Genomic DNA, 12454 nt, shown 5'->3' on the forward strand with positions numbered 1-12454 from the left:
AAAAACCATTACACTCAGGAAATTTCTTTAGTCGAGTGACATACATTAACCTCCTCAAAAATAAACAATGAAGTGGTTCCAGTGTTGTTAGAAATGGTTTCTGTTATTCAATTCATACAACTATACTTTAATCACAGATCAGACTCTTACTGTGTTCACCGAAGGCCTCCTCAATTGACAATTATCAGGTCTCCAAAGGTTGACTTGCCATTGATAGACCCACTCTCCCCTTGGGTGAGCTCTTATGACCTGGCCAACTCAGGAACAACACAAAAAATGTTTAAATGACTTAAAAATTCAAGAAGCCAAATTCAGGTTGTGAGGCAATAATATGAATAGAAATTTTTAAAATATTAGAAAAGTAGAACTCCCTTTGTAAAATAAACTCAACTCTATCATAGAATCTGTCTGCAGTACCAGCTATCACAAACTTTTATGTGTATCAAAATCATCTGGATCGTTAATTAAAACTGCACTAGTGGGCCAGGCGTGGCGGCTCATGCCTGTAATCCCAGCACTTTGGGAGGCTGAGGCGGGAGGATTACGAGGTCAGGAGTTTGAGACTAGCCTGGCCAACATGGTGAAAACCCGTCTCTACTAAAAATACAAAAATTAGCTGGATTTGGTGGCACATGCCTGTAATCCCAGCTACTCAGGAGGCTGAGGCAGGAGAATTGCTTGAACCCGGGAGGTGGAGGTTGCAGTAAGCCGAGATCGCACCGCTGCACTCCAGCCTGGGTGACAGAGTGAGACTCCATCTCAAACAAACAAAAAAACCTGCACTAGCAACAATTCTTGGGCAATGAGGCTGTTTGGAGCCTAGGAAAACTGCATTAGTAACAATCACCTTCATTCTACCAGGTAAGGTACAACCACTACCTTTGTCTTACCTCTACCTTTGCCTTACTTCCATCCCACCTGGATTGCTATCTCTGGATGCCCTCCCACTTCCCCATTGTTACAGATGAGGGAAAAAAGAAAATCTTTGCTGTCACTTGCTCCCTACAGAAGTGTTTTTTTTGCTTCTGTTTTTGTTTTCTTTCATGGCATGTTGTCACTTCTTACATTATAAAGCAAAACCTTAGAAGGAGTTAAGGTCCTACTTATCTATCATAAATATGATTTTTGTCTTCTATCTGGAAAGTGATATGATTTATGTTTGTTTCCAATAGCTTCACTTTAGCCTTCATTTCCAAATTAAACTATCAAGCTATCATATATAGATGCAGTTAAATTAAAATGTTAAATGAATGAATCAAAAAGGGAGAGATCTCTGGCCTTCCTGCCAAACATACCTCTTCCTGGACTAATGGCATTGTTCCTGAGTTAGTGAACTACTGATTTCTTCACTTGAGCTATCCATGCAGTACACCTGAACTATCCAGCTATCTCAATTCAGCACTACCCTTTGCAGTTCTGGTCATTACATGCTTTGGAGAACCCAGTAGCTAATATGCCCTGTTTACAAGTTAAAAGTTCATGTGACTTTCTATCAAGACTTACTGCAATCTGTTCAAATGTTGTTTTATAGTTGGTCATTTTGTTCACATTTTAGAAATAATCATAGTCAGTATGTTAAAAATATGTAACTTCTGTTAGAACTACACTGCTTTGCAAGCAGCTAACACTATGGTTAGAATTGTTTAGCAACACATTTCTTTCACTTCAGGGCTTGTGGGAAAGTAACCATATGTGTCATATGTCATGTAATTCTAAGCCAGAGCTGAGTGCTGAAATAAATTTTGAGTAGGGATCATTCTCAGCATTTAAAAGACTGAACTTCCAGATAACCTTGAATTGAACATGGATTAACCCAAGAAAGCAGAAGTCAAAACTTCAGGCTCTTACCAGAAATGGGCTCCAACAAATACAGGAGACACACATTATCGCCAGGAGCTGGATCACCATTTCCAAATGATGAGATCTGCCTTGTCTGTGCTGCTGACTTTTAAATTTAACTCTTAAAAGTGTAATTCCTGTGATTGCATTGCACAACAATGAAACACCAAGGGCTAAGAGCCCCAGAAAAGAAAAAAGTAGAAGATAAAATCTATCTTCCCAGTCTTTGATGTCTTCTGTGTTGTAGAAACACCAGGTCCTCGACGCCTGAATTTTATAGTCTCGATGTCCAAGGATGGGCAGCAAAGCTATAAAAACAGCAAACAAGCACACACCACTTAACATCATTTTCACATGTTTGGATGTAATTTTCGTAGAATGAAATATTGGTTTTGTGACTCCAATACACCGCTCAATGGCCATCACACTGCCTAGAAGAAGTGGGCACAGACCAGAAAACACCATGCAGATACCAAAAATACTGCAAAGGACATTTGATTGGTCAAAGCGGATCCAGTCTTTATCAGAAGCGTATACAAATACTGCTATGGCTCCATTGATGAGATGGCCAAAGAAGTCAGTGATTACCAGGCCACTGGCCAAAAGCAGAAACGATGCCTTGGACTTCTGTCTAAATCTCTGATATGCCTTCATGAGAATGGCGATGGCAAGGCTGTTTGACAAGATTCCCACTGTCATGAAGATTACTGAAAAAAATACAGAAAGCCGGTTTTCCGTCTGGCAGGTTGTGTTTGAAAGAAGCGCAGCCGCAGGAGACACTAGCTGTTTGGAATTGTTCATGGACATTGTTGTGGAGATAAAAGCCAACCACTCAAGTCATCTCCCTCTCAAAACTGTGCAAGATTGCAGTCCAGACATCTGTAGGATAAAGGGAGAGGAATTATGAACACCGCATTACTGCTCATCTGACGTTTATGACTGAGGTGCCCCAGCACCCTGTGGTGGGATGGGTTTTATTTGGCCTATCATAAGCAAGGTTGCATCATACTGAAAGCAGCTCATATCTGCCTGCGGTTCCACACTTCATTTTCAAGGTGAAGAAGCTGTCAAAATTGACCCCTTGGTTAACTTCTGTGGCCCCTCTGCAAATGAGCAACTCCTCCTCCTCCTCAATGTCCCCCTTACACATCACTGACACCTTAAAATTTTCAAGTTTTACAAAATCGCTACCAAGATTAGATTTAAACCCAATAAGGTTTTTAAAATCGTAAGTCTATTAAAAAAGAAAGAGAGACTTTTAAAGTGTCTGCTCTTTCCTCTGGTGGGCTTTGTCCCCAAACTGAAGATTATTCCTCAGTTGAATGACCTGCTTGTCAGGCAGACATAACTATCTCCAAACTTTGGAAGGGGACCAGCAAGTTCATTGATGTTAAATGCGGATTTTCTGAATATGTTTCTAAGCATAAATCAAATAACAGCAAACCACACACACGTTGAACCCATGAAAAGCAGAGTGGTGAGTCTCTGGGAAGGTTTTCTGGTCTAGCTGTCCCTGTGTAGAAATTCTGATTCGCGATGAGGAAGGGGGCGGGCCACGCTCACTGTGCACCTCGGCCAAGATCCTGTCCAGTTACAGCTTCAGAGTAGCAACATTCAAGGCGAAGTATTTACTTGTCACTCTTTCCCTAGGGGGGTTGAAGCCTGAGTCACAGACACTGGATACACAAGGCCACGGCCACTCTTCTCCGAGCTAATTGGATTGGCGTTTCCCGAGCAGCTGGCTTTCCCGGAGGCTGGGAATTCCGGAGCCAGCCTTTCCTGCGCCCAGCCAGAGGGGGACTGCCTAGGCTGCCCCCAGGACGGTCGCCTCCTCCAGGTCTTACTCACAGTTCGACTTTCGCCCGTTACTACCCCCGCCGCCCTTCGGCCTGGCTTCACAACATTCTCTCCAAACTAACAAACTCGCTGAAACTTTCTGCAATTGCTCAAACGCTAAAGGGCTGTTTTCTCCCTCATCCCAGGCAGGGAGAGTGAGGAGGTCCCCGGGGGTGAGGAACTCGAAGTGCCGCCCGCAGGGAACACCGCAACGGCGAGAAGCGGAATCTGTGCCGATTTCCCTCTTCTGAGACCCTTTCTACCCAACCCCCCACCCAGAGCAGCTCAGAATGGGGATGGGTTAGCTCAAGTATCCTTCTTTCTCTACGCGTCTCCCTAGCTTGGGGAATCTGGTCCAAACTCAGTGTCAGGCGCAGCCAGCAGAAGCTGTGGCCGGGTGTCCCAGGGGTGAGTTGGTTAAATCTGGGTCTAGATAAGCGAAGCCGATGCATTGGGATCAGCCTCTGGAGGGGTGGTACCTTGTCATCCCAGGCCGCCAGCCGGGCTCTCTGAGGAGCAGAAGACGGAGCCGCTCTGTGTGCCATGGCGCCCCGCGCCGCCGCTGCCTCAAGTTCCACCGATCCCAGCGCGGAGATCCTGATCGGGCGCCGGCTGTGGTCCAGCCACTCGTCCCCTCCGCACACTGGTTCCCTTAGCGCGGAACCTGCGGCGCGCGCTCGGCTCCTGGGATCCCTCTGCACCTAGCTGCACTCGCAGCCTGGGAGGGATGGGGCGCGCGAGTGACCTCCGCCTCTTCCTCTTCTCTCTCGCCTCCGCCCCCTTTTCCATGGGCACAGAGCAGAACTGGGAGAGAAGAGGGCACCGTGCTCGGATGCATCAGAGCTGCCCTCAGCCGCTGGACCAGCTAAAGAAAGTTTTGTTTTAAATTCATTTTTATCCCCAAGCCATCTCTGGGGATGCAAGACAGCAGTCTGGAGAGCCGAGGAAAGCCTAAGATGGCGTGTTAGGCTGTCAGATGGTAGCTTGCAGACAATTCATTCCAAGTCCAGCTCGAAACGCATAAAGAATCCAGGTAGAAAGAGGTTGTGTGCTTGAGGGAGAATTTTGTGACAAATATCTCCAGGGAGTTAAAAACAGGTATTCAAGCCCAGTGTTGTAAATGAAAACGCTCACAGCCTTTAGGGTTCACTGTCACACAGAGGACTGGGACTGTTTCCAGCTTTCTAAGGAATGTGAAAAGGAAAAGGGATGAGATGACTTCTTAAAGTACACCTGCAGATAACGGATTAGTAACATTCCAGTGATTTTAGAAGTCCACTGGAGAGAGAATTTCTAGTGATATGTATACCCCAAGAGATGTGCGTCTAATAAATTTTGTGGAGATAAATTTGTGATGAAGTAATCTATTTTTTCATTAGGAATTACGATTTGAGCCATTTTATTCTGTAATTGCTTTTATCTAATATCGCTTCGACACATACCCATTAGCTGTGTCTCGTTTTTCTAGCTAAACACTTATGTGAATCTATTACTGACTTTTGCTCTTTTTATTGTAGTAAAATGTTGCCACTACCTATGTGAAAAATCAGTACCACATGGAAACGAACCCTGTTTCTCCATTCTAAAACCAGAAGGGACCTCTAAATTCCTGGAAATTGGAAGGGATCAAAAAATGAAAAAGCGGGATAAAATATATTAGCCATTAACTGTAGAAAGGAATGATTGCAGTTTTCCCCTGTGGTAGATATTGAGATTTTTTTTAAATGATATGATCATAACTTGTAAACTAAACTATTATTCAATTATGGTGAGGGAATTAAACATTTTGGTTAGATAACCTGGTTACTAGAGAAATATTATAAATGAATGGCCAGTATCCAAAGAACAATTGTGTGATAAGCTATACTGAAAATATGAATGACACAGAGTACTATTCTTTCCTTTATTTTTTAAAATATGTGAGTGCATATATAATTTTTTTCTTTTTTAAAAAACATGAAATTTTTGCACCTATTGACCCGTCCTCTAAGTTCCCTCCCCCTGCCCCGCACCCCCTAACAGGCCCTGGTGCATGTTGTTCCCCTCCCTGTGTCCATGTGTTCTCATTGCTGAACTCCCATTTATAAGTGAAAACATGCGGTGTTTGGTTTTCTGTTCCTGTGCTAGTTAGCTGAGGATGATAGCATCCAGGTTCATCCATGTCCCTGCAAAGGACATGATCTCATTCCTTTTTATGGCTGTATAGTATTCCGTGGTGTATATGTACCACATTTTCTTTATCCAGTCTATCATTGATGGGCATTTGGGTTGGTTCTATGACTTTGCTATTGTAAATAGTGCTGCAGTAAACATATGTGTGCATGTGTTCATAGTAGAATGATTTGTATTCCTTTGGGTATATATCCAGTAATGGGATTGCTGGATCAAATGATATTTCTGGTTCTAGATCCTTGAGGAATCACCATACTGTCTTCCATAATGGTTGAACTAATTTACGTTCCTACCAACAGTGTAAAAGCATTCCTATTTCTCCACAGCCTGCCAGCATCTATTGTTTCTTGACTTTTTTTTCTTCAAAAGTCATTAATTTTTATTTTAACTTTTTTTAAATTATTATACTTTAAGTTCTGAGATACATGTGCATAGGTATACATGTGCCATGGTGGTCAACCTATCATCTACATTAGGTATTTCTCCTAATGCTGTCCTTTCCCAAGCCCTCCATGCCCTGACAGGCCCTGGTATGTGATGTTCCCCTCCCTGTGTCCATGTGTTCTCATTATTCAACTCCCACTTATGAGTGAGAACATGCAGTGTTTGGTTTTCTGTTCTTGTGTTAGTTTGCTGAGAATGATGGTTTTCAGCTTCGTCCATGTCCCTGCAAAGGACATGAACTCATCCCTTGTTATGGCTGCATAGTATTCCATGGTGTGTATGTACCACATTTTCTTTATCCAGTCTGTCATTAATGGGCATTTGGGTTGGTTCCACGTCTTTGCTATTGTGAACAGTGCTGCAATAAACATACTTGTGCGTGTGTCTTTAGAGTAGAATGAGTTATCTTTTAGGTATATACCCAGTAATGGGATTGCTGGGTCAAATGGTATTTCTGAGTCTAGATTCTTGAGAAATCACCACACTGTTTTCCACAATGGTTGAACTAATTTGCACTCCTACCAACAGTGTAAAAACATTCCTATTTCTCCACATCCTCTCCAGCATCTGTTGTTTCCTGATGTTTTGATGATCGCCATTCTAACTGGCATGAGATGGTATCTCATTGGGCTTTTTTTCATGTTTGTTGGCCACACAAATGTCTTCTGAGAAGTGTCTGCTCATATCCTTCATCCACTTTTTGATGGGGTTGTTTGTTTTTTTCTTTTAAATTTGTTTAAGTTCTTTGTAGATTCTGGATATTAGCCCTTTGTCAGATAGATAGATTGCAAAAATTTTCTCCCATTCTGTAGGTTGCCTGTTCACTCTGATGATAGTTTCTTTTGCTGTACAAAAGCTCTTTGGTTTAATTCGGTCCTATTTGTCAATTTTGGCTTTTGTTGTCATTACTTTTGGTGTTTAGGTCATGAAGTCTTTGCCCATGCCTATGTCCTGAATGGTATTCCCTATGTTTTCTACTAGGGTTTTATGGTTTTAGCTTTTACGTTTAAGTCTTTAATCCATCTTGAGTTAATTTTTGTATAAGGTATAAGGAAGGGATCCAGTTTCAGTTTTCTGCATATGGCTAGCCAGTTTTCCCAACATCATTTATTAAATAGGGAATCCTTTCCCCATTGCTTGTTTTTGTCAGGTTCGTCAAAGATCAGATGGTTGTAGATGTGTGGAGTTATTTCTGAGGCCTCTGTTCTGTTCCACTGGTCTGTATATGTTTTTGGTACCAGTACCATGCTGTTTTGGTTACTATAGCCTTGTAGTATAGTTAGAAGTCAGGCAGTGCAATCCCTCCAGTTTTGCTCTTTTTCCTTAGGATTGTCTTGGCTATATGGGCTCTTTTTTGCTTCCATATGAAATTTAAAGTAGTTTTTTCTAATTCTGTGAATAAAGTCAATGGTAACCTGCTGGGGATAGCATTGAATCTATATATTACTTTGGCAACATGACCATTTTCATGATATTGATTCTTCCATTCATGAGCATGGGATGTTTTCCTTTTGTTTATCTACTCTCTTATTTCCTTGAGCAGTGGTTTGTAGTTCTCTTTGAAGAAGTCCTTGTCACCCCTTGTAAGCTGTATTCCTAGGTATTTTATTCTCTTTGTAGCAATTGTGAATGGGAGTTCACTCATGATTTGGCTCTCTGTATGTCTATTATTGGTGTAAAGGAATGCTTGTGAGTTTTGCACACTGATGTATCCAGAGATTTTGCTGAAGTTGCTTATCAGTTTAAGGAGATTTGGGCTGAGACGATGAGGTTTTCTACATATACATTCGTGTCATCTACAAATAGAGACAATTGGACTTCCTCTCTTCCTATTTGAATAGCTTTATTTCTTTCTCTTACCTGATTGCCCTGGCCAGAACTTCCAATACTATGTTGAATAGGAGTGGGGAGAGAGGGCATCCTTGTCTTGTGTTGGCTTTCAAAGGGAATGCTTCCAGCTTTTTCCCAGTCCATATGAAATTGGCTGTGGATTTGTCATAAATACATTCCGTCAATATCTAGTTTATTGAGAGCTTTTAGCAAGAAGGGTGTTGAATTTTATCGAAGGCCTCTTCTGCATCTATTGAGATAATCATGTGGTTTTTGTCATTGTTCTGTTTATGTGATGGATTATGTTTATTGATTTGCGTATGTTGAACCAGTCTTGCATCCCAAGGATGAAGCTAACTTGATCATGGTGGATAAGCTTTTTGATGTGCTGCTGGATTCGGTTTACCATTTTATTGAGGATTTTCACGTTGTTATCTATCATGGATATTAGCCTGAAATTTTCTTTTTTGTTGTTTTTGTGTCTCTGCCAGGTTTTGGTATCAGGATGATGCTGGCCTCATAAAATGAGTTAGGGAGGAGTCCCTCTTTTTCTACTGTTTGGGGTAGTTTCAGAAGGAATGGTACCAGCTCTTTTTGTACCTCTGGTAGACTTCAGCTGTGAATCTGTCTGCTCTGGGCTTTTTTTGCTTGGTAGGCTATTAATTACTGCCTCAATTTCAGAACTCATTATTGGTCTATTCAGGGATTTGACTTCTTCATGGTTTAGTCTTGGGAGGGCATATGTTTCCAGGAATTTATCTATTTCTTCTAGATTTTCTATTTTATTTGCATAGAGGTATTTATAGTATTCTCTGATGGTAGTATGTATTTCTGTGGGGTCAGTGGTGATATCCCCTTTATCATTTTGTATTGTGCCTATTTGATTCTTCTCTCTTTTCTTATTAATCTGGCTAGCTCCTGGATTCTTTGATTTTTTTGAAGGTCTTTCATGTCTCTATCTCCTTCAGTTCTGCTCTGATCTTAGTGATTTCTTGTCTTTTCTAACTTTTGAATTCATTTGCTCTTGCTTCTCTAGTTATTTTAGTTGTGATGTTAGGGTGTCAATTTTAGATCTTTTCTTCTTTCTCCTGTGGGCATTCATTCTATAAATTTTCCTCTAAACACTGCTTTGGCTGTGTCCCACAGATTCTGGTACATTGTGTCTTTGTTCTCATTGGTTTCAAAGAACTTACTTGTTTCTGCCTTCATTTCATTATTTACCAGTAGTCGTTCAGGAGCAGGTTGTTCAGTTTCCATGTAGTTGTGTGGTTTTGAATGAGTTTCTTAATCCTGAGTTCTAATTTTATTGCACTGTGGTCTGCGAGACTGTTATGATTCCCTTTCTTTTGCATTTGCTGAGGAGTGTTTTACTTCCAATTATGTGGTCAATTTTAGAATAAGTGTGATGTGGTGCTGAGAAGAATGTATATTCTGTTGATTTGGGGTGGAGAGTTCTGTAGATGTCTATTAGGTCCACTTGGTCCAATGCTGATTTCAAGTCCTAAATATCCTTGTTAATTTTCTGTCTCATTGATCTATCTAATATTGACAGTGGGGTGTTAAAGTCTCCTACTATTATTGTGTGGGAGTCTAAGTCTCTTTGTAGGTTTCTAAGAACTCCCTTTATGAATCTGGGTGCTCCTTTATTGGATGCATGTATATTTAGGATAGTTAGTTCCTCTTGTTGCATTGATTCCTTTACCATTATGTAATGCCCTTCTTTGTCTTTTTTGATCTTTGTTGGTTTAAAGTCTGTTTTATTAGAGACTAGGATTGCAATCCCTGCTTTTTTTTTTGCTTTCCATTTGCTTGATAAATATTCCTCCATCCCTTTATTTTCAGCCTTTGCGTGTCTTTGCATGTAAGATGTGTCTGCTGAATACAGCACACCAATGGGTATTGACTATCCAATTTGCCAGTCTGTGTCTTTTAATGGGGGCATTTAGTGCATTTACATTTAAGGTTAATATTGTTATGTGTGAATTTGTTCCTGTCATTATGATGCTAGCTGGTTACTTTGCCCATTAGTTAATGCAGTTTCTTCATAGTGTTGTTGGTCTTCACAATTTAGTATGTTTTTGCGGTGGCTGGTACTGGTGGTTCCTTTCCACGTTTAGTGCTTCCTTCAGGAGCTCTTGTAAGGCAGGCCTGGTTGTGACAAAATCTCTCAGCATTTCCTGTCTGTAAAGGATTTTATTTCTCCTTCGCCTATGAAGCCTAGTTTTGCTGGATATGAAATTGTGGGTTGAAAATTCTTTTCTTTAAGAATGTTGAATATTGTCCCCCACTCTCTTCTGGCTTGGAGGGTTTCTTCAGAGAGATCCACTGTTAGTCTGATGGGCTTCCCTTTGTGAGTAACCTGACCTTTCTCTCTGGCTGCCCTTAACATTTTTCCTTCTTTTCAACCTTGGTGAATCTGACGATTATGTGTCTGGAGTTGCTCTTCTCAAGGAGTATCTTTGTGGTGTTCTCTGTATTTCCTGAATTTGAATGTTGGCCTGTCTTGCTAGATTGGGGAAGTTCTCCTGGATAATATCCAGAAGAGTGTTTTCTAACTTGGTTCCATTCTCCCCGTCACTTTCAGGTACACCAATCAAACGTAGGTTTGGTCTTTTCATAGAGTCCCATATTTCTTGGAGGCTTTCTTCATTTCTTTTCATTCTTTTTTTTTTTTCTAATCTTGTCTTCATGCTTTATTTCATTAAGTTGATCTTCAATCTCTGATATGCGTTTTTCCACTTGATCGATTCAGCTATTGATACTTGTGTATTCTTCACGAAGTTCTCATGCTGTGTTTTTCAGCTCCATAAGGTCATTTATGTTCTTCCCTAAACTGGTTATTCTAGTTAGCAATTCCTCTAACATTTTTTCAATGTCCTTAGCTTCCTTGTATTGGGTTAGCTTTAGCTCAGTGGTGTTTGTTATTACCCATCTTCTGAAGCCTACTTCTGTCAATTCATCAAACTCATTCTTTGTCCAGTTTTGTTCCCTTGCTGGCACGGGGTTGTGTTCCTTTGGAGGAGAAGAGGCATTCTGTTTTTTGGAATTTTAAGCCTTTTTGCACTGGTTTTTCCTTATCTTCATGGATTTATCTACCTTTGGCCTTTGATGTTGGTTAGCTTTGGATGGAGTTTCTGTGTGGACATCCTTTTTGTTGATGTTTATTCTATTCCTTTCTGTTTGTTAGTTTTCCATCTAACAGTCAGGCTCCTCTCCTGCAGGTCTGCTGGGGTTTGCTGGAGGTCCACGCCACACCATGTTTGCCTGTATCACCAGCAGAGTCTGCAGAACAGCAAAGATTGCTGTCTGTTCCTTCCTCTGGAAGCTTCATCCCAGAGGGGCACCTGCCAGATGCCAGCCGGAACTCTCCTGTACGAGGTGTCTGTCAACCCCTGCTGGGAGCTGCCTCCCAGTCAGGAGGCACGGGAGTCAGGGACCCACTTGAGGATGCAGTCTGTTCCTTAGCAGAGCTCAAGCGCTGTGCTGGGAGATCCACTTCTCCCTTCAGAGCCAGCAGGCAGGAACATTTAAGTCTGCTGAAGCAGCCCCACAGATACCCCTTCCCCCAGGTGCTCTGTCCCAGGGAGATGGGAGTTTGATCTATATAAGCCCCTGACTGGGGCTGCTGCCTTTCTTTCAGAGATGCCCTGCCCAGAGAGGTGGAATCTAGAGAGGCAGTCTGGCTACAGTGGCTTTGCTGAGCTGCGGTGGGTTCCGCACCCAGTTCAAACTTCCTGGCGGCTTTGTTCACACTGTGAGGGGAAAACCGTGGACACCCCTCCCCCAACCAAGCTCAAGTCTCCCAGGTAGACTTCAGACTGCTGTGCTGGCAGCAAGAAATTCAAGCCAGTGGATCTCAGCTTGCTGAGCTCCATGGGGGTGGGATCCGCTGAGCTAGACCACTTGGCTTCCTGTCTTCAGCCCCCTTTCCGGGGGAGTAAACAGTTCTGTCTCCCTGGCTTTCCAGGTGCCACAGAGGTATGAAAAGAAACTCCTGCAGCTAGCTAGATGTCTACCCAAATAGCTGCTCAGTTTTGTGCTTGAAATCCAGGGCCCTGGTGACGTAGGCACCAGAGGGAATCTCCTGGTCTGCGGGTTGCAAAGATCATGTGAAAAGCATAGTATCTGGGCTGGAGTGCACTGTTCCTCATGGCACAGTCCCTCACAGCTTCCCTTGGCTAGGGGAGGGAGTTCCCCGACCCCTTGTGCTTCTCCAGTAAGGCAACACCCCACCCTGCTTTTGCTCACCCTCCATGGGCTGCACCCACTGTCTAACTAGTCCCAATGAGAAGAGCCGGATACCTCAGTTGGAAATGCAGAAATCACCCTTCTG

General features: G+C 42.4%; 1 protein-coding gene across 4 annotated transcripts in view; it reads right to left on the reverse strand.

The window, feature by feature from the left end:
* The window catches only part of PTGFR (prostaglandin F receptor), a 119494-nt gene that overhangs the window by 45101 nt on the left and 61939 nt on the right, over positions 1–12454 (reverse strand). For 2 of the 4 annotated variants that reach the window (XR_010124189.1, XM_063653796.1), the window contains exons 1-2: positions 4155–4653; positions 1849–2718 (exon numbers count right to left, since the gene is read on the reverse strand). Coding sequence is in view for 3 of the 4 variants with exons in the window: in XM_063653796.1 (XP_063509866.1) it covers positions 1849–2646 (798 nt within the window). In the remaining variant the exon portion in view is untranslated. Of the gene's footprint in view, positions 1–1848; positions 2719–4154; positions 4860–12454 lie in introns of those variants that run through there. The other 2 variants (XM_063653789.1, XM_063653784.1) reach the window with 1 other exon arrangement.

The sequence above is a fragment of the Pongo pygmaeus genome, chromosome 1 (genome assembly GCF_028885625.2).
Source record: "Pongo pygmaeus isolate AG05252 chromosome 1, NHGRI_mPonPyg2-v2.0_pri, whole genome shotgun sequence".
Taxonomy (NCBI): Eukaryota; Metazoa; Chordata; class Mammalia; order Primates; family Hominidae; genus Pongo; species Pongo pygmaeus.